Source organism: Coregonus clupeaformis, chromosome 20 (genome assembly GCF_020615455.1).
Source record: "Coregonus clupeaformis isolate EN_2021a chromosome 20, ASM2061545v1, whole genome shotgun sequence".
Classification (NCBI taxonomy): domain Eukaryota; kingdom Metazoa; phylum Chordata; class Actinopteri; order Salmoniformes; family Salmonidae; genus Coregonus; species Coregonus clupeaformis.
Window position 1 is genome coordinate 38,183,099 of NC_059211.1, and position 23,614 is coordinate 38,206,712.

Consider the following 23,614-nt stretch of genomic DNA (forward strand, 5'->3'; position numbering starts at 1 on the left):
AAATGCCATCCTTGATCCAGCTGCTAAAATATATTACAACTGCAGCTTAGACATTTATTAAAGGAATAAATTAGGTTGGTGTACAAACACACAACAAACCTCTGTGTGTGTTACTCTCCAGTGTAGCGCGTGGGTCTCTTTTCTATAAAGGCAGCCATGCCCTCCTGTCTGTCTCGTGTCGGGATCAGCTGGAGAAAGAGAGATGATATACCACTACAGTTTGACCTCAGACAATGCACATGAGCATTTTACCGGTTGATCTCTTACCCTGGCTTAACACATCCTCTCTATGGCCATCCCTGATGTGACGTCCACCTGAGAGATACAGAGCCACACAGACAGGTTACAGACATACCGGCTACTAGCACACAGAGACGACAAGTTTCATCATTCAAATACACAGAGATAATGAACTGGGTGTGAGAGCTGGGATGTGTGTAACTGATGATAGATTATTAGACCATTTAGAACACAAGGTTGTGTTGAAGGTTCTGTACCTCCATGCCTCTGTTCATAGCCTCCTTGGCCATCCTCACAGTGATGGGGGCCTGGAGAGAGAACACACTGGGGGTGAGAATGAAGGACCACAGAAATGCTCATGTGATGACACGTAACCATCTCTGAGAAATAGGTTCTAAACGGGTTCTTCGGCTGTCCCTGTGGGAGAACCCTTTTTCTGAGAGTGTACAGTGCCTTCAGAAAGTATTCACACCGCTTATTCCAAAAAATGTTGTGTTACAGCCTGAATTTAAAATGGATTAAATATATTTTTTTCTCACCCATCTACAGACAATACCCCATAATAACAAAGTGAAATAATCTTTAGAAATTTTAACAAATGTATTAAATGACATACAGATATCTAATTTACATAAGTATTCACACCCCTGAGGCAATACTTTGTAGAAGCACCTTTGGCGGCGATTACAGCTTTGAGTTGTCTTGGGTATGTCTGTACCAGCTTTGCACATCTGGATTTTGGGATTTTCTCCCATTCTTCCTTGCAGATTTTCTCAAGCTCTGTTAAATTAGATGGGGAGCAGCAGTGAACAGCAATCTTCAAGTCTTTCCACAGATTTTTCAATTGGATTCAAGTCTGGGCTGTGGCTGGGACTTTCACATTCTTGTTCTGAAGCCATTCCAGCGTTGCTTTGGCTGTATTACTTCATTTGTCATTGTCCTGTTGGAACATAAATCTTCGCCCCAGTCTAAGGTCTTTTGCACTCTGAAGCAGGTTCTCATCAAGGATGTGCCTGTATTTGGCTCCATTCATTGTTCCCTCTATCTTTACCAGTCTCCAAGTCCCTGCCGCTGAAAAGCATCCCCATAGCATGATGCTGCCACCACCATGCTTCACAGTAGGGATGGTGTTAGATGGGTGATGAGCTGTGCCTGGTTTTCTCCAGACATAGCGCTTTGCATTCAGGCCAAAGAGTTACATTTTTGTCTCATCAGACCACAGAATATATTGCCTTATGTTCTGAGTCATTCATGTGCCTTTTTGCAAACTCTAGGCGTGCATTCATGTGCCTCTTTCTCAGAAGTGGCTTCTGTCTGGCCACTCTCCCATAAAGTCCAGATTGGTGAAGTGCTGTAGAGACTGTTGTGAGGTTCTCCCATCTCAGCCAAGGAACTCTGTAGTCCTGTCAGAGTAGTCATTGAGTTCTTGGTCACCTCCCTAACGAAGGTCCTTCTTGCCCGGTTTCTCAGTTTGGTCAGACGGCCAGCTCTAGGCAGAGTCTGGGTAGTTCTATATTTTTTCCATTTCCCACTGATGGAGACCACTGTGCTCTTGGAAACTTTCAAAACTCTAGAAATGGTCTTATACCCTTCCCCAGATATGCCTCATCACAATTCTATCTCCGAGATCTATGGACAGTTCTGCTCTATGGTATAGTTTCTGCTCTGACATGCACAGGTGTGTTTCTTTCTAAATCATGTCCAAACAATTGAATTGGCCGTATGACTCCAATCAAGTTGTAGTGACATCTCAAGGATGATCAAAGGCAATTGGATGCACCAGAGCTCAATTTGGAGTGTCATAGCAAAGGGGTGTGAATACTTATGTAAATTAGATCAGTATTTCATTTTAAATACATTTGCTAAAATTTCTAAAAACATGTTTTCACTTTGTCATTATGGGGTATTGTGTGTAGATTGATGAAAAAAAATATTTAATCCAATTTTAATTCAGACTGTAACAACAAATGTGGAATAAATCAAGGTATGAATACTTTCTGAAGGCACTGTATGCATACAAATGGAAAGACTTTAGCTAGCAGGTTACCCAGCTTCAAACCCAGCTTGTCACATTTGTACACTGTGCTGTGCATGTCCCTTACAGTGGCTAGTGGTTAGTTAGTGTCCTGGTTTGGTGAAAATGAACTGACTGACAACAAACAGGATGAGATCAGAGAGACAGCAGCTGTCTATGTAGCCCTGGTGTCAGTCAGTTTGTGTTAATTGTAACCTGACCATCAGTCACTCAATGTGTTAATCTCTCCATCATCTCTCCTCTCATCATCCCTCATTACTCTCATTCAGTATACACACTGAACTAACTATACTGAACAAAAATATAAATGCAACATGTAAAGGGTTGGTCCCATGTTTCATGAGCTGAAATTAAATAACCCAGACATTTTCCATAAGCACAAAACCGTTGTTCTCTCAAAATTGTGTGCACAAATGTGTTTACATCCCTGTTAGTGAGGATTTATCCTTTGCCAAGATAATCCATCCAGCTGACAGGTGTGGCATATCAAGAAGCTGATTAAACAGCATGATCATTACACAGGTGCACCTTGTGCTGGGGACAATAAAATACCACTTTAAAATGTGCAGTTTTGTCAAAATACAATGCCACAGATTTCTCAAGTTTTGAGTGTGCGTGAAATTGGCATGCTGACTGCAGGAATGTCCACCAGAGCTGTTGCCAGAGAATTACATTTTCATTTCTCTACCATAATGTTGTTTTAGAGAATTTGGCAGTACGTCCAACCGCCAGCACAGGACCTCCACATCCGGCTTCTTCACCTGCGGGATCGTCTGAAGGGGAATGGGGGGTATTTCTGTCTGTAATGAAGCCATTTTGTGGGTAAAAACTCATTCTGTTTGGCTCGGCCTGGCTCCCCAGTGGGTGGGCCTGGCTGCCAAGTGGGTGGGTGGGCCCACCCGTGGGCCCACCCATGGCTGTACCCCTGCCCAGTCATGTGAAATCCATAGATTAGGGCAAAATTAATTTATTTCAATTGACTGATTTCCTTATATGAACTGTAACTCAGTAAAATCTTTGAAATTGTGTTTATATTTTTGTTCAGTATAGCTGTCAATCACTCATCACTGTGGAATGGAGAAAACAATGAGTATGGTTTTTCGTCCTAAAACATCCTCAGATACAGAAATATGTCCTCCAAGCTGTGTGACTGTAAATAACTGGTTTGTGTGTGTGTGTGCATATGTTATTTGTGGTCTGTTTCTCCACTTGACTGCCGAGGAGCCCCTGTCAACTGCTGGCATCAGATGAAGTGAGAGGAATTTGGAGCGACAGATGCCTGGAGAGGAGGAGGATGGAGAGAGGGAGGAGGGCACTGGCGTAGCACACACCCCTGCAAATTAAATCTAAAACAGCAATATTTTCTCTTAGCCACTTGGCAAAATGTGTCAAATAGCATGAGATTAGCTATAGAAGGGTTGGTTTTAGCCATATTAGCATTGACATTAAATCAGTCAAAACACATCAAAACAAGACATGGTATCAAGAACAAGCAAAAACTAGCTGAAACCAGCCAACTACGATTCCCCTCATGGCAGCTTCTTGTCATTGTTGCTAGCCATCTGACCATCCAGAGTCGTCATTATGAGCCGTCCTCCCCTCAGCAGCCTACACTGCATCTCCCATGTATTAGTGTGTGTATGCGTGCGTCTAACCTGTGGTAGTATCTCTCTAGTCAGACTCAGTGCCTCTCAATAGGCAGCGTCTCCATCTGGGTTCTGCTCTGTAGCTCTGTTGACCAGTCCTATGTCCACAGCCCTCCTGCCAGTGAAGATCAGCTTTTCAGCCAGGGCAAAGCCCACCGCTCTGGGGAGACGCTGACTGCCCCCTACAGGAGAGAGGAGGTAGGGAGAGAGAATGAGGCTGAACTCATTATGCAAAAAAAACCAAGGGATTTCATGATGGTAACTGATGGGTGTGGATCAGTGGAGACTGCTCATATTAATGGCTGGAACGGAGTCAATGGAATGGCATCAAACATGGGAACTATGTGTTTGATATATTTGACACCATTCCACCTGTTCCGCTCCAGCCATTACCACGAGCTCGTCCTCCCCAATTAAGGTGCCACCAACCTCCTGTGGTGTGTGAGTAAGTGTGTGTGGATGTGATGGGAGAGAGTGTGTGTGTGTGTGTGTGAAAGTGACGGGAGTAAGTGTGTGTGTGTGCATGCATGCATTTGACCTCTGGTCGTCTTACCAGCCCCTGCGAGTAGCCCCTGTGTCGTCTCAATCAAACCCATCTGGGTAGAGTAGGCTGAAACACACACACACAGAGAGAGGACAGTTGAAGGTCCACTCGACTGTGTCATTAAGCAACGTTGGGAGTAGACAGACTGATGTGTTTGTCAGAGCGAAACACACACACAAAATGCACACACACACACGCTCACCTAACGCCACTGCCTCAAATCTATTTCAACCCAACCATATCTGTTAGCAGTTTCGTAACTTGTAGCGTTGACGGACGATACACCAGTTACGGTAAGTGCGTCTGTCCATGAGAGATGAGAGAATGTGAAACTGAAATCATGTTGAATGTTTGAATACATTTATTTCAATTTAAATATGCTGGTATACATAATGGCAACTAAATATGCTTGTTTTACAAATTATATAAAATAATAGACTCTCAGAATTTACATACAACATATGGTTTACACATTCCTGGTCACTAAATTAATGTATCTATGAATAAATCAAGATTGTTTGTGCCTATCATTAGCATGTACAGCTGCACTTCATATGATATAATCATGTAAAAGCTGTTTAAAATAAGAATAAAAAATAAAAAATAATAATTAAGAAGAAGAAATGGGAGTGTCAAAAAAATGACATTCTAACAATGCCCAACACATGCCAAATCATAACGAGCATTTCACCTAAATAACAAACCAAATGGGGTCAAAATAAAAACACTTCAACATTTCAGTTAAGTGGTCTTAATACACCACATTCAAACAAACATGCTGCAGGCTCTAATTCTATCATATCTTGACTATTTCCCAGTTATATGTTCAGGTGCTGCAAAGAAGAACTTTGGAAAGCTGGCCAAGAACAGAGCAGCACGCAGCCTTTTGGGGGCCCCGAGTTAATTTCCTGCAATTCTACATATTTTGCCATGGGGCGTAGAGAAAATGTTGCAGTTTTAAAGCAAGTTTGCTGCAATTGTACACATTTCGCCATAGAGTGGATTTTTTTGTTGTTGTTGCAGTTTTTAAGCTAATTTCCTGCAATTCTACACATTTTGCCATGACTTATGCCATATTAATATATCGGAGTGAGAGTGACTAATAAAATCAGAATCTCCCATAAGTGTTCAAATGGGTTGAGATCTGGTGACAGACCCCCATGGTTTACATTGTTTTCATGCTCATCAAACCATTCAGTTTGTCACCCTATGCCATGGTAACTAAAATAATGGACTGTACAGCATTTTTATACATAACCTTAAGCATGACGGGATGTTAATTGCTTAATTAACTCAGGAGCCACACCTGTGTGGTAGCACCTGCTTTCAATATAATTTGTATTTTGGCAGTTACCTGTATTTATACTGATATGTATGCATGTAACTCAGATGCTACTGAATATAAATGTAATATACTGTACATAAGAATCAGTGGAGGCTGCTGAGGGGAGGACAGCTCATAGTAATGGCTGAAATTGAGTCAATGGAGTGGTGTCAACCACATGGAAACCATGTCTTTGATGTGTTTGATACCATTCCATTAACTCCATTGCAGCCATTATTATAAGCCATCCTCCCCTCAGCAGCCTCCACTGATAACAATAATATCCATTAAGTTGTTTCTCACAGATCTTGTGGTGTAGTTACCACAACCACTCATTACCCTGCATGGCTAGCCCCTCTCAGCTTGACTTGTTTGTTATGGGGTTAATTATGTACGTGAATAGCCTCTGCTCAAGTCAGTGACAATGCAGGGAGCCAGTATAGGCCTATTACTTTTTAATACAGTGCACTGTGGGTGTATGTGGACTGAGACTCATTACTCTCCTCTTGATATTCTGACACATCTTGTTGTTGTGGCTTCCTAGCAACCTACCTTGTTCTACGGAAGAAAGCTAATAAGGAGGGTAAATATGTCCCTGAGATCAGCAACGATATCATCACAAGCTCAGCTCAAGAGAAGCAACAGGTCTCCGACAAAGTTTTAAAAACTTACCCTCAAGAATTTAAGAAACTGACCACCAAGGCCCTGGAGGATCCTACTTTTAAGCAGGATTTTGCTAGTGTCCTTCTTGGCACTTCCTAGAAATTTGGTTTACTCAACACATCCTTGAAATTTGGCATGCACACATCATGAGGGGGAATTTCCCTGCCTTAAGTGTCCTGGTCTGTAAATTCCTGTGAATACTTTTGCACATTCGTATTTGTAAGTGCATAGTGATTTAAATTTACTTGAATCTTAACCTATAATCTTGCACTACTCAACAGTAGACAATAGCCTAGAGCAGAGTGGATTGATTCTACCCACATTTAGTATTTTATTAGGATCCCCATTAGCTGTTGCTAAAGCAGCAGCTACGGGAAAGGGGGATACCTAGTCAGTTGTACAAATGAATGCATTCAACTGAAATGTGTCTTCTGAATTTAACCCCTCTAGTCTACTCTTTCTGGGGTCCACACAAAACAGAACATAATACAGAACATGAATTGACAAGAACAACTCAAGGATACAACTACATACATTTTAAATAAGAATAATAACCAAAAAAGGTCCTGTACTGACACAACACAGAGACCTTTTACTCCCAGCCTAAATTCATATACAGAACAAAAATATAAACGCAACATGCAACAATTTAAGACTTTACTGAGTTACAGTTCATGTAAGGAAATCAGTCAATTGAAAAAAATTAATTAGGCCCTAATCTATGGATTTCACATGACTGGGAATACAGGTATGGATCGGTTGGTCACAGACACCTTAATAAAAAGGTAGGGGCGTGGATCAGAAAGCCAGTCAGTATCTGGTGTGACCACCATTTGCCTCATCCAGCGCGACACAGCTTCTTCACATAGAGTTGATCAGGCTGTTGATTGTGGCCTGTGGAATGTTGTCCTACTCTTCAATGGCTGTGCAAAGTTGCTAGATATTGGCGGGAACTGGAACACGCTGTCCCAGAGCCTTCCAAACATGCTCAATGGGTGACATATCTGGTGAGTATGCAGGCCATGGAAGAGCTTCCAGGAATTGTGAACAGATCCTTGCAGCATGGGGCCGTGCATTATCATGATGAAACATGAGGTGATGGCGGCGGATGACTGGCACGACAATGGGCCTCAGGATCTCATCACGGTATCTCTGTGCATTGAAATTGCCATCGATAAAATGCAATTGTGTTTGTTGTTCGTAGCTTATGCCTGCCCATTCCATAACCTCACCGCCACCATGGGGCACTCTGTTCACAACGTTGTCATCAGCTAACCGCTCGCCCACACGACGCCATCTGCCCGGGACAGTTGAAACCAGGGTTAATCTGTGAAGAGCACACTTCTCCAGCATGCTAGTGGCCATCGAAGGTGAGCATTTGCCCACTGAAGTCTGTTACAACGCCAAACTGAAATCAGGTCAAGACCTTGGTGAGGACAACGAGCACGCAGATGAGCTTCGCTGAGACAGTTTCTGACAGTTTGTGCAGAAATTCTTCGGTTGTTCAAACCCACAGTTTCATCAGCTGTCTCAGACGATCCCGCGGGTGAAGAAGCCGGATGTGGAGGTCCTGGGCTGGCGTTGTTACACATGGTCTGCGGTTGTGAGGCTGGTTGGACATACTGCCAAATTCTCTAAAACAATGTTAGTAGGGAAATTAACATTCAATTCTCTGTCAATAGCTCTGGTGGACATTCCTGCAGTCAGCATGCACGCTCCCTCAAAACTTGAGACATCTGTGGCATTATTGTCACGGATGCCGCCGAGGCTGCTCCTCCTCCTTGCTCGGGCAGGCTTCGGCGTTCTTCGTCCCCGGAGTACTAGTTACTACCGTTTGATGTTTTCGATGTTTGTTTTGTCATGTCTAGTTTGTGCACCTGTTTCGTATTCTGTATTGATTGTGTCACCTATAAGTTCCCCTATGTTATGTTTGTATCTTGTGTGTTATTGTTCCACCTGTCGTGTTTAGATAGGTTCGGTGCCTTGGCTCTACGTAGTTGTTTACGCACTCCGCGTATTTTGTCTCTTCGTGTTTTACGCACTGCGCGTAATTGTTCGCCTCCAGTGTTTTGAGGCCGTTTATTTTGTATTCTATTTTCAAGTGATAGTAAAGTCGTTTTGACTTATCCTCTGTGTCCTGCGCTTGACTCTACCACCGCATCCACATCAGCACACTCTGACAATTGTGTTGTGACAAAACTGCACATTTTAAAGTGGCCTTTTATTGTCCCCAGCACAAGGTGCACCTGTGTAATGATCATGCTGTTTAATCAGCTTCTTGATATGCCACAGCTGTCAGGTGGATGGATTATATTGGCAAAGGAGAAATGCTCACTAACAGGGATGTAAACAAATGTGTGCACAACGTTTTATCGAAATATGCTTTTTGTGCATATGGAACATTTTATTTCAGCTCATGAAACATAGGACCAACACTTTACGTGTTGCGTTTATATTTTTGTTCAGTATAATATAAAACATAAGTGAAAGTACAAAACCACAATTCCATAAAACTCAGTCTATATGGTCTGAGCTGAAGCTCAATCACTGAACACTAACACCTGAAAAGATTTGCCTAGTCAAATCAAATCAAATGAAATTGTATTTGTCACATGCGCCGAATACAACAGGTGTAGACCTTACAGTGAAATGCTTACTTACAAGCCCTTACCCAACAATGCAGTTTTAAGAAAGAATAACAAAAAACAAAAAACAAAATACAATATAAAATATACGAAATAAAAGTAACAAATAATTAAAGAGCAGCAGTAAAAATAACAATAGCTTGGCTATATACAGGGGGTAGCGGTACCGAGTCAATGTGCGGGGACACCGGTTAATTTACATTTTAGTCATTTAGCAGACGCTCTTATCCAGAGCGACTTACAGTTAGTGCATACATTATTCCCCCCATGGGAATCGAACCCACAACCCTGGCGTTGCAAACGCCATGCTCTACCAACTGAGCTACATCCCTGCCGGCCATTCCCTCCCCTACCCTGGACAACGCTGGGCCAATTGTGCGCCGCCCCATGGGTCTCCCGGTCGCGGCCGGCTACGACAGAGCCTGGATTCGAACCAGGATCTCTAGTGGCACAGCTATTCTGTATTGATTGTGTCACCTATAAGTTCCCCTATGTTATGTTTGTATCTTGTGTGTTATTGTTCCACCTGTCGTGTTTAGATAGGTTCGGTGCCTTGGCTCTACGTAGTTGTTTACGCACTCCGCGTATACACAGCTAGCACAGCGATGCAATGCCTTAGACCACTGCGCCACTCGAAATACAACACAATAAAACCTATTTAGACTTAAATATGTGTTCATTAATACTAGAGAGTAAAGTTTAAATTTGAGACCTATATTTTAGAAGTTAGAAAATTGTGCACCACATTCATATGGTATGTAGGATATGATGCCATTCTGTGTTTAGAATAGGGAAAGGCAGATTCAAATTTTACTCAGTGATATGATACTTACCCAGAAGACGTGTCCCCACAAATGCTATAAACATGCCCACAGCAATTCCTTTTTTCTTCTTGTTCATCTGCTCAAATACAGGTAGGTGATGTCTATGCTGATGTGACATGTTTCACATCCCTCGAAAGATCAGCGATTAATTTTTCACTGGAGTGATAGAAAAAACAACTGAGATCAATAACCAACTCATCACTAAAACACAGAGTTAACCCCTATCAATTGAAATACACCAAGAGACATTTATCAATGTATGACTTGACTATCAAATATCCTATAGATGCCCATGAGTGTGACATCTGCTGGTCTATATAAAATTGATAATAACAAAGTAGAAATGTACAAAGAATAGCATATTCAGTCTTCTAATCTAGACCTTTTCCTCAAATACGTTCTGCAAATTGAAAGAAATGTTGGTGTTGTTTTTATATGATTTAAGGAGATTTGAGTTAAAAACAAGACAATTGAAATGTGATTAAAATCGCCTCTGGCATTTTACGCTCCCTGTATCGAAGTAGGCTACTACTTCTACTGCCTCTACCAAGAGGTCTGGACATCCATGGCACAGCAGGTGGTGCGCTTATGTCCCCTGTAACCTCAGGTAGTTTTGTATATATTGTGGAACTTACACTCACACATTGTAAACCGTAACATTCAACTCGGTTTCCTGGTAGTGGAAAGTATAACGATTCATAGGACGTCTTTCTCTACCGGTGTCCCCATCTAGTTGTTTTAAATCGACTTCTACGGGCTCTGGCGTCTCGGTGTGTAGCCAGAGGGTGCGTGTGTGATTGTATCCCGTGAGAGGGCGTCCTCCGCGGGGCAGCGATTCCGCTCCCAGGCGATGTAACGTCACCAAGCCTGGACCTCCAAGAGACGCCGGGGATAGAGCACCCAGGCCGCGGGAGAGAGAACAATGCCTAGTCACGAAATTGCGAAGGAAAGTCATGGTTGTGTCTCTCCTTTTCGTTTGTGTATATGTACTTCGTTTCAATGAACAAGGACTATTGACTAGTTTTTAATTTCAGCTCCGGCAAACCGGAGGGATCTAGGAACCGATCTAGGATCAGCTCCCATAAGCAGGGGCGGTTTGGCCATCTGGCAATTCTGGCAAATGCCAGATGGGCTGGACAATTTCTTTGTTGGGTGGGCTGGTCGTAATTTACAAGCACAACAATATGTCTTATATATATACAAATAAAACAATGTTTCGATTTTTGCGCAATTTCTGTTATACTATAATGAGCCTTTGGCCGATCAGTGAGCAACGGCCAGCCCCCCTACCAAGGTGGGCCGGCTCGGTTTTCTGATAGGCTGAGCTGAGGTCACTCAAACTCACATTCAAAGTCAAATGCGGCATCAGCAAAGAGACCTGCTCCAACTCTGTCATCAGTTAGACAGCCAAGATCATGGATCGTAATGGAAAGGGTGCCTATGAACATAGAAAGAGCACATTCTACATTGTCCCCTCACTTAAAACGTCCTATTTGTTAGGCGGCTAAAACCATGATTTGGTCAAACAGTAAAGTGCATTAGCCTCATGATTCCTGTAATGAAAGTGTCTGCCCTGTGCCTTGTCCATGCTGGGGCCTGCTCTTCTCTCCCCCCATTCGCTCGAGAGAAAAATTAGTTCTGATCATATAACATTTCAAAATGCAGTTACGGGAAAAACACAGCTTTGGAAGCACAGCTTTCGTCCCTGTCGAAGAGATGAGGGTCTCAGCTTTCTGTAGGTACAGTTGAAGTCGGAAGTTTACATCCACCTTAGCCAAATACATTTAAACTCAGTTTTTCACAATTCCTGACATTTAATCCTAGTAAAAATTCCCTGTCTTAGGTCAGTTAGGATCACCACTTTATTTTAAGAATGTGCAATGTCAGAATAATAGTAGAGAGAATTATTTATTTCAGCTTTTATTTCTTTCATCACATTCCCAGTGGGTCAGAAGTTTACATACACTCAATTAGTATTTGGTAGCATTGCCTTTCAATTGTTTAACTTGGGTCAAACATTTCGGGTAGCCTTCCACAAGCTTCCCACAATAAGTTGGGTGAATTTTGGCGCATTCCTCCTGACAGAGCTGGTGTAACTGAGTCAGGTTTGTAGGCCTCCTTGCTCACACACGCTTTTTCAGTTCTGTCCATACATTTTCTATAGGATTGAGGTCAGGGCTTTTTGATGGCCACTCCAATACCTTGACTTTGTTGTCCTTTAGCCATTTTGCCACAACTTTGGAAGTATGCTTGGGGTCATTGTCCATTTGGAAGACCCATTTGCAACCAAGCTTTAACTTCCTGACTGATGTCTTGAGATGTTGCTTCAATATATCCACATCATTTTCCTTCCTCATGATGCCATCTATTTTGTGAAGTGCACCAGTCCCTCCTGCAGCAAAGCACCCCAACAGCATGATGCTGCCACCACCGTGCTTCACGGTTGGGATGGTGTTCTTCGGCTTGCAAGCTCTCCCCTTTTTCCTCCAAACATAACGATGGTCTTTATGGCCAAACAGTTCTATTTTTGTTTCATCAGACCAGAGGACATTTCTCCAAAAAGTACAATCTTTGTCCCCATGTGTAGTCTGGCTTTTTAATGGCGGTTTTGGAGCAGTGGCTTCTTCCTTGCTGAGTGGTCTTTCAGGTTATGTCGATATAGGACTCGTTTTACTGTGGATATAGATACTTTTGTACCTGTTTCCTCCAGCATCTTCACAAAGTCCTTTGCTGTTGTTCTGGGATTAATTTGCACTTTTCGCACCAAAGTACGTTAATCTCCAGGAGACAGAACGCGTCTCCTTCCTGAGCGGTATGATGGCTGCGTGATCCCATGGTGTTTATACTTGCGTACTATTGTTTGTACAGATGAACGTGGTACCTTCAGGCGTTTGGAAATTGCTCCCAAGGATGAACCAGACTTGTGGAGGTCTACAATTTTTTTTCTGAGGTCTTGGCTGATTTCTTTTGATTTTCCCATGATGTCAAGCAAAGAGGCACTGAGTTTGAAGGTAGGCCTTGAAATAAATCCACAGGTACACCTCCAATTGACTCAAATTATGTCAATTAGCCTATCAGAAGCTTCTAAAGCCATGACATCATTTTCTGGAATTTTCCAAAATGTTTAAAGGCACAGTCAACTTAGTGTATGTACATTTCTGACCCACTGCAATTGTGATACAGTGAATTATAAGTGAAATAATCTGTCTGTAAACAATTGTTGGAAAAATTACTTGTGTCATGCACAAAGTAGATGTCCTAACTGACTTGCAAAAACTATAGTTTGTTAACAATACATTTGTGGAGTGGTTGAAAAACGAGTTTTAATTACTCCAACCTAAGTGTATGTAAACTTCCAACTTCAACTGTCGCACCTCCCATTGCGAGGGCATAGGCCTATAGGTATCATGGGTAGTAGCCTACAACTGCAATGTTTGTTTAGGACAAATGTGCTGTTGGATGAATACATGGCTACTAGCAGTGGGTATTATATTTAGAGTTAGCGATCTAGTTAATGTGTTTTGAGTTTCCACTTCCTCGTGTTGAACCGCAAATTAACTAGCCTATAATATTAGTTAGTGCAGAAAAAGTCCTATTTTGACGTTAAAATATAGCAACAATAGTCTAATTGTCAACCCGAAATTAAATCACTGGATTAGGTTGCATATCAAAATATCTTGAATCATGCATTCCAGCTTGGACGTGTTAGATTAAACAATTTATTTATTGAATACCTCAGTAGTCTATTTATTATACTTCTTAATAAAGCACTATGAATGACTATACGATTGCTCATGATTTGGGTCTGTCCAAATCATGGGCTGGTGCCACCAATTGTAAATGTTAGTGGCACCAGGGAATGATTTATATCTGGAGCCCTGTAATAGTAATTAACACTTATATTAGATTAGAGTAGGTGTTGATTAAGGGGAACTGTCACGGATTCTGCCGAGGCTGCTCCTCCTCCTAGTTCGGGCAGGCTTCGGCGTTCGTCGTCCCCGGAGTACTAGCTGCCACCGTTGAATGTTTCTATGTGTGATTGCTTTTGTCTGTCTGTCACACCTGTGTCCGTTTGTGTCTGATTACGTGTTCTATAAGTTGCCTGTGTTGTATTGGTTAGGTTGTGTGTTGTTTTTCGCCTGTCCGTAGTGCTGCGTGTTTTGTATCTGTTTCGTTGTTTATTGTTTTACGCATTGTTTGCGTATAGCTCGCCTCTGTTTTTCTTGAGGCCGTTTACTGTATCTTTGCCTTGTAGTTTCACCAGTAAACTTTGTTGGACTAAGCTTCGGTGTCCTGCGCCTGACTCCCACACCACATACACCTCAGCCTTGACAGGAACACGTATGACAGGCACTAATTTGTAATATAGCCTAAATCATTAGCTTGGCTTTTATAACATTTACATTTAAGTCATTTAGCAGACGCTCTTATCCAGAGCGACTTACAGTTAGTGAATACATATATATATATAATTTTTTTTTATACTGGCCCCCCGTGGGAATCGAACCCACAACCCTGGCGTTGCAAACGCCATGCTCTATCAACTGAGCTACATCCCTGCCGGCCATTCCCTCCCCTACCCTGGACGACGCTGGGCCAATTGTGCGCCGCCCATGAGTCTCCCGGTCGCGGCCGGCGGCGACAGAGCCTGGATACGAACCAGGATCTCTAGTGGCACAGTTAGCACTGCGATGCAGTGCCTTAGACCACTGCGCCACTCAGGAGTACAAATATGGCTTAAGCTGAGAGGAAGACAGACAGAGAACAAGAAGAAGCACAGAGTGACAGCAGAGTAGCTGCTGAGACAGATAGACAGCACAACAGGGAGGTAAACAAAATGGCTAGAGCAGAGGCACAGTTATAGTGGTGAGTTGTATCTCAAGTGGTGTTTTTACATATTGTATTTATTTTAAACATAAACTGGCTCCCTCCCAAATCCTTCCCTAAACCAAAGCCAATGGGACACACACACACACACACACACACACACACACACACACACACACACACACACACACACACACACACACAGTCTTGTACAACTAACCTTATGAGGACACACAATTCAGTCCCATTCAAAATCCTATTTTCCCTAACCCCAAACCCTAACCTGTACCCTTGCCCTAACCTTAACCCTAACCTTAACCCTAACCCGAAAACCTAAACCTAACCATAGCTCCTAACTCTAACCCTAAAACTAACCCTAGCCCCTAACCCTAAACCTAATTCTAACCCTAACACTAATTCTAACCTTAACCCTAAACCCCATAGAAATAGCATTTGACTAACAAAATGTCCCCAGTCCTTCTCGTCCCCACAAGTATAGTTAAACACGTCCTCACACACACACACACACACACACACACACACACACACATATGCATTCATGCTACACACACATCACGTTCTGCTGCTACCAGACTCTTATTATTATTGCTAAGTACTGCACAATTTAAACACTTGCCCCCTAATACCCCCTTGCCCAAAACACGTGTAAATATTGGACTATAAATTGGCTACAAATTGATGCTAAAATGTTTATTCTATTCTACTGAGCCATTTACTTTATGTTTGTATTCTCATATTTTCTTATTTATTATTGTTGTTGCATTGTCAAGAAGGAACCTGCAAGTAAGCATTTTGTTGGACTGTGTATACCATGTGTACCCTGTACATATGACTAATTAAAATTGAAAGTTGAAACTTTGAGCCTCCTAAATCGTACTCCAACCTGTTTGGTCACCCTCCTCTTCTTTTTCTCTCTTTTCATAGTCTGACTCACTCGTCACCTTGGTTACTAACACACAACACTGACTAAGCATAAAGCCTGAGTTGCCCATGGCTTAAAACAATAGATTTCATAGTTGATTAATAATACCACAGAACATACTTTTTTATATAGGTCTATCATAACATTGTGATAGTAAATAGGCCTACATTACTCTTTAAAGTATTTATGGTCATTGATTGGCAATAAATGTAAACCAATATCTATAGTTGTCACCAGGGGGCGTTCTCCTCACACACACACACTAGAGGCACTGATGCAACCACCTCCTGGCCTCTATTTTAAACATTATACTTTACATACATTGAGAATTTCAATCAGGTACATGATTTAACACAAAATATATTATGGACTTTCACATTGAGCAGATCTCAAATGCTACATTCACAGAATAAACATGGAACATTTATTGAGGCACACTGAATAAGATGCATTGTCAGTTTGGCACAGAACAGGTGTATAATAGACCAAGGCCTTGTTCAGTATGGCACAACGTAGTCCAAACATAGTAGGTTGGAATGGATCTAATGCTTTTGGAGAGGTCCATGATATAATGGAAGTGGTTCGGTGAACCACGCTCGCGTGATGAGTAACCTTGCCTGAGACCTGAAGACTTGCTATAGCTCCCCAAGCAAATACTAAGGCTTTTGCTTAATGGACTAACACATACAGTGACGTTACTTCACACACACACTACTAGTCAGTAGGTCACACTCACAGGATTTGTTCTAAGTCTTACCGGTTTTCCCCATTATGTAGCGAGTCGGAGTCTGAGTCTGAGTCTTCTCTAGTCTCTACTCCTCCCGTTACGGGGTCTGAGACGCCGAAGGCTCCCACCATTAGCTCTGACAAATTGAAAACCCTAGTCATTGGCGACTCCATTACCCGCAGTATTAGACTTAAAACGAATCACCCAGCGATCATACACTGTTTACCAGGGGGCAGGGCTACCGACGTTAAGGCTAATCTAAAGATGGTGCTGGCTAAAGCTAAAACTGGCGAGTGTAGAGAGTATAGAGATATTGTTATCCACGTCGGCACCAACGATGTTAGGATGAAACAGTCAGAGGTCACCAAGTGCAACATAGCTTCAGCTTGTAAATCAGCTAGAAAGATGTGTCGGCATCGAGTAATTGTCTCTGGCCCCCTCCCAGTTAGGGGAAGTGACGAGCTCTACAGCAGAGTCTCAGCACTTAATCGCTGGTTGAAAACTGTTTTCTGCCCCTCCCAAAAGATAACATTTGTGGATAATTGGCCCTCTTTCTGGGACTCACCCACAAACAGGACCAAGCCTGACCTGCTGAGGAGTGACGGACTCCATCCTAGCTGGAGGGGTGCTCTCCTCTTATCTACCAACATAGATAGGGCTCTAACTCCTCTAGCCCCACAGTGAAATAGGGTGCAGGCCAGGCAGCAGGCTGTTAGCCAACCTGCCAGCTTAGTGGAGTCTGCCAATAGCACAGTCAGTGTAGTCAGCTCAGCCATACCCATTGAGACTGTGTCTGTGCCTCGACCTAGGTTGGGCAAAACTAAACATGGCGGTGTTCACCCTAGCAATCTTATTAGGATAAAGACCTCCTCCATTCCTGCCATTATTGAAAGAGATCGTGATACCTCACATCTCAAAATAGGGTTACTTAATGTTAGATCCCTCACTTCAAAGGCAGTCATAGTCAATGAACTAATCACTGATCATAATCTCGATGTGATTGGCCTGACTGAAACATGGCTTAAGCCTGATGAATTTGCTGTGTTAAATGAGGCCTCACCTCCTGGTTACACTAGTGACCATATTCCCCGTGCATCCCGCAAAGGCGGAGGTGTTGCTAACATTTACGATAGCAAATTTCAATTTACAAAAAAAAAATGGCGTTTTCATCTTTTGAGCTTCTAGTCATGAAATCTATGCAGCCTACTCAATCACTTTTTATAGCTACTGTTTACAGGCCTCCTGGGCCATATACAGCGTTCCTCTCTGAGTTTCCTGAATTCCTATCAGACCTTGTAGTCATAGCAGATCATATTCTAATTTTTGGTGATTTTAATATTCACATGGAGAAGTCCACAGACCCACTCCAAAAGTCTTTCGGAGCCATTATCGACTCAGTGGGTTTTGTCCAACATGTCTCTGGACCTACTCACTGCCACAGTCATACTCTGGACCTAGTTTTGTCCCATGGAATAAATGTTGTAGATCTTAATGTTTTTTCCACAAAATCCTGGACTATCGGACCACCATTTTATTACATTTGCAATCGCAACAAATAATCTGCTCAGACCCCAACCAAGGAGCATCAAAAGTCGTGCTATAAATTCTCAAACAACACAAAAATTCATTGATGCCCTTCCAGACTCCTTCTGCCTACCCAAGGACGTCAGAGGACAAAAATCAGTTAACCACTTAACTGAGGAACTCAATTTAACCTTGCGCAATACCCTAGATGCAGTTGCACCCTAAAAACGAAAAACATTTGTCATAAGAAACTAGCTCCCTGGTATACAGAAAATACCCGAGCTTTGAAGCAAGCTTCCAGGAAATTGGAACGGAAATGGCGCCACACCAAACTGGAAGTCTTCCGACTAGCTTGGAAAGACAGTACCGTGCAGTACCGAAGAGCCCTCACTGCTGCTCGATCATCCTACTTTTCCAACTTAATTGAGGAAAATAAGAACAATCCAAAAATTTCTTTTTGATACTGTTGCAAAGCTAACTAAAAAGCAGCATTCCCCAAGAGAGGATGGCTTTCACTTCAGCAGTGATAAATTCATGAACTTCTTTGAGGAAAAGATCATGACCATTAGAAAGCAAATTACGGACTCCTCTTTGAATCTGCGTATTCCTCCAGGGCTTAGCTGTCCTGGATCTGCACAGACTCTGCGAGGGCCTGGGATCGGGAGAGACACTTAAGTGTTTTAGTACTATATCTCTTGACACAATGATGAAAATAATCATGGCCTCTAAACCTTCAAGCTGCATACTGGATCCTATTCCTACTAAACTGCTGAAGGAGCTGCTTCCTGTGCTTGGCCCTCCTATGTTGAACATAATAAACAGCTCTCTATCCACCGGATGTGTACCAAACTCACTAAAAGTGGCAGTGATAAAGCCTCTCTTGAAAAAGCCAAACCTTGACCCGGAAAATATAAAAAACTATCGGCCTATATCGAATCTTCCATTCCTCTCAAAAAATTTTAGAAAAAGCTGTTGCGCAGCAACTCACTGCCTTTCTGAAGACAAACAATGTATCACGAAATGCTTCAGTCTGGTTTTAGACCCCATCATAGCACTGAGACTGCACTTGTGAAGGTGGTAAATGACCTTTTAATGGCGTCAGACCGAGGCTCTGCATCTGTCCTCGTGCTACTAGACCTTAGTGCTGCCTTTGACACCATCGATCACCACATTCTTTTGGAGAGACTGGAAACCCAAATTGGTCTACACGGACAAGTTCTGGCCTGGTTTAGATCCTACCTGTCGGAAAGATATCAGTTTGTCTCTGTGAATGGTCTGTCCTCCGACAAATCAACTGTACATTTCGGTGTTCCTCAAGGTTCCGTTTTAGGACCACTATTGTTTTCACTATATATTTTACCTCTTGGGGATGTTATTCGAAAACATAATGTTAACTTTCACTGCTATGCGGATGACACACAGCTGTACATTTCAATGAAACATGGTGAAGCCCCAAAATTGCCCTCGCTAGAAGCCTGTGTTTCAGACATAAGGAAGTGGATGGCTGAAAACTTTTTACTTTTTAAACTCGGACAAAACAGAGATGCTTGTTCTAGGTCCCAAGAAACAAAGAGATCTTCTGTTAAATCTGACAATTCATCTAGATGGTTGTAAAGTCGTCTCAAATAAAACTGTGAAGGACCTCGGTGTTACTCTTGACCCTGATCTCTCTTTTGACGAACATATCAAGACTGTTTCAAGGACAGCTTTTTTCCATCTACGTAACATTGCAAAAATCAGAAATTTTCTGTCCAAAAATGATGCAGAAAAATTAATCCATGCATTTGTTACTTCTAGGTTAGACTACTGCAATGCTCTATTTTCCGGCTACCGGATAAAGCACTAAATAAACTTCAGTTAGTGCTAAATACGGCTGCTAGAATCCTGACTAGAACCAAGAAATTTGATCATATTACTCCAGTGCTAGCTTCCCTACACTGGCTTCCTGTTAAGGCAAGGGCTGATTTCAAGGTTTTACTGTTAACCTATAAAGCATTACATGGGCTTGCTCCTACCTATCTTTCCGAGTTGGTCCTGCCGTACATACCAATACGTACGCTACGGTCACAAGACGCAGGCCTCCTAATTGTCCCTAGAATTTCTAAGCAAACAGCGGGAGGCAGGGCTTTCTCCTATAGATCTCCATTTTTATGGAACAGTCTGCCTACCCATGTGAGAGACGCAGACTCGGTCTCAACCTTTAAGTCTTTACTGAAGACTTATCTCTTCAGTAGGTCATATGATTGAGTGTAGTCTGGCCCAGGAGTGTGAAGGTGAACGGAAAGGCTGGAGCAACGAACAGCCCTTGCTGTCTCTGCCGGGCCGGTTCCCCTCTCCACTGGGGTTCTCTGCCTCTAACCCTGTTGCAGGGGCTGAGTCACTGGCTTGCTGGTGCTCTTTCATGCCGTCCCTGGGAGGGGTGCGTCACTTGAGTGGGTTGAGTTACTGACGTGATCTTCCTGTCTGGGTTGGCGCCCCCCCTTGGTTTGTGCTGTGGTGGAGACCTCTGTGGGCTATACTCGGCCTTGTCTCAGGATTGTAAGTTGGTGGTTGGGGATATCCCTCTAGTGGTGCGGGGGGCTGTGCTTTGGCGGAGTGGGTGGGGTTATATCCTTCCTGTTTGGCCCTGTCCGGGGGTTTCTTCGGATGGGGCCACAGTGTCTCCGGACCGCTCCTGTCTCAGCCTCCAGTATTTATGCTGCAGTAGTTTATGTGTCGGGGGGCTGGGGTTAGTTGGTTATACCTGGAGTACTTCTCCTGTCTTATCCAGTGTCCTGTGTGAATTTAAGTATGCTCTCTCTAATTCTCTCGTTCTCTCTTCTCTCTCTGAGAACCTGAGCCCTAGGACCATACGTCAGGACTACCGGGCATGATGACACCTTGCTGTCCCCAGTCCGCCTGGCCTTGCTGCTATTCCAGTTTCAACTGTTCTGCCTGCGGCTACGAAACCCCTACCTGTCCCAGACCTGCTGTTTTCAACTCTTTAATGATCGGCTATGAAAAGCCAACTGAGAGACCTGAGCCCTAGGACCATACGTCGGGACTACCGGCCGTGGTGACTCCTTGCTGTCCCCAGTCCGCCTGGCCTTGCTGCTATTCCAGTTTCAACTGTTCTGCCTGCGGTTATGGAACCCCTACCTGTCCCAGACCTGCTGTTTTCAACTCTTAATGATCGGCTATGAAAAGCCAACTGAGATTTATTCCTGATTATTATTTGACCATGCTTGTCACTTATGAACATTTTTGAACATCTTGGCATGGTTCTGTTATAATCTCCACCCGGCACAGCCAGAAGAGGACTGGCCACCCCTCATAGCCTGGTTCCTCTCTAGGTTTCTTCCTAGGCTTTCGCCTTTCTAGGGAGTTTTTCCTAGCCACCGTGCTTCTACACCTGCATTACTAGCTGTTTGGGGTTTTAGGCTGGGTTTCTGTACAGCACTTCGAGATATTAGCTGATGTAAGAAGGGCTATATAAAATAAAATTGATTGATTGATTGATTGCTCTCCTTTCAGAATCTGTGGGTGGAACCCGTGTTGCCCCTGGTGAATATCTCAGTGATTGACAGCTCCCTCTCGCAGGGGGGTCGACCTCGGTAACGGATGTAGCGAGCTTTACGAGCCTCGGCCAGTGATTGGTTGAAATCAGGCAGGAGGTGGAGCGTCCTGGGCCGACCATCAGCAGTGAGGGAGTCTGAGGGGGGAGGAGGGGGAGGATAATACTCCTCTTTCTCTCTGTCTCTGTCTGTCCTCCCATTCTCTTCCTCCTTCTTTCGCGTTGCCCTCCCCTCTCTCCCCCTCACATCTTCTCTCTCCCTCTCAGCTCTCCCCTCCCTCCCTTCCTCCTCCCCTCTTTCCCCCAGCCCAGTGCTGGTCAATGCTGCTGCAGGCTGCAGTTTGAGGTCTGGCAGGCAGAGCGGCGCCACTGAGCTCTCAGCCCTGTGTCTCTGTGTGTCTGCAGAGCTGCAGAGGAAGTCATGGACCCGAGCCTGGAGTACAGCCGGACCAGACATTCCCCCACACACAGCTTTCACTGACCTGAGACAATGAGGGGGGGAGAGACAGTGAGAGAGAGAGAGTGAGAGAGAGAGAGTGAGAGAGAGAGAGAGAGAGAGAGAGAGAGAGAGAGAGAGAGAGAGAGAGAGAGAGAGAGAGAGAGAGAGAGAGCGGGAGAAAGAGAGAGCGAGAGAGGGAGAAAGAGAGAGCGAGAGAGGGAGATAGAGAGAAAGAGAGAGAGAGAGGGAGATAGAGAGGGAGGGAGATAGAGAGAGTCAGTCAGGCAACACACGCATGCATACACACACAAAACACACAAATGTACGCACGCACACACCCACAACAAAGTATCAGTATCCACCTTGTGTCACCATGTTGTGACTCAGTGTCTGTTTATTGGCTATAACAAATGTTGTTGGACCACAAAACAATCATACCCAGACACACACACAAACGTGGGGCCAGCTCTGTCGATTCAGTAAACTGCTGCATTGAACAACAGAGAAAGAGATAGAGGGAGGGAGAAAGAAATGGAACCAGGAAGGGGACTATAAATCCAATAGAAGTTGGCAGAGTTATGCACATCGTAAAATAAAATGAGTTTAGAATCAGTCTGTTAAAAGAGCCAGCATGGATCCCTGCCTAGACACAGCACAGAGAAAAACAGAGACACACGCAGTGTGAAGCAGTGGAGAAGCAGTATCTGCATGTAGAGTAGTATAGAAGAGTGTTTGTAAACCGCCCACATACGCTGGTTAACAGGAAGAGAGGGGAAAGGCCAGTAGCCTACCAGTTAGTGAGAGGGGAAGGGGGTATGAAGCAGTAGAATATGCATAGATATGGGATATGAGCTATAATTGTGATTGTCTCTCAAACACACACACACTAATTTCTCTCTCTCTCTCTCTCTCTCTCTCTCTCTCTCTCTCTCTCTCTCTCGCTCTCGCTCTCTCTCCAAAGGATAACAGTCAAACCCACAGTGACAGACAGCTGTGTGTGTGTATCTCAGAGTGAGGTTTTAAGCGTCTTGTTAACTGCCCCCTGGATTAGCATAATTAACCAGTCTGTTCGCTTAGAATCCCCATCCTCCAATCAGCTCGCTGCAGGGGGGGGGTTGCCGATACTTCACAAACACACACGGAAACCACACACTCAAGCATACAGTCAGGCACACACACCATCACCCTATCCTCCCCACACATGCACACAGAAATATCCCATTCCCACATACAGTGACGTTACTTCACACACACACAAACACACACTCACTCACTCACTCACACAAATATACACTCACTCACTCACTCACTCACTCAGTCACTCAGTCACTCAGTCACTCACACATAAATAGATGTTACTGTTGCAAAATGTTTTCAGTAGACCTACTGCTGGGCTGGCCAACATTCAACCTGGAAAGCACCTGCCCTTCTGGTTATGCACTGTGCAGGCTTTTGCTCTAGCTAATCAACATCCTGGTGAGCAGCTGATTAGAATAATCAGGTGTGTTAGCGCAGGGATAGAACAAAATCCTGCAGGAGGGTATAATTCTCCCGAAAAAGATTTGGCCATCTCCAGAGGTGATTTGTTATCAGGGGTTGATTGGTCAAAACTGACATTCTATACTTGTTATCACTAGGCTTTTTCACAGCCATTCAAGTGAAATTAGCAAAGAAACTGAA

The 23,614-nt window shown here is 43.6% G+C and overlaps 1 protein-coding gene across 1 annotated transcript; it reads right to left on the reverse strand.

Annotated features, from left to right (window-relative positions):
* Positions 1 to 110: 110 nt before the first annotated feature.
* echdc2 (enoyl CoA hydratase domain containing 2) lies at positions 111 to 4,586 on the reverse strand. Its single transcript, XM_041839207.2, is given in 5 exon segments — positions 111 to 188; positions 268 to 315; positions 498 to 548; positions 3,931 to 4,103; positions 4,475 to 4,586. Coding segments are annotated over 5 exon segments (462 nt in total).
* Positions 4,587 to 23,614: the final 19,028 nt, after the last annotated feature.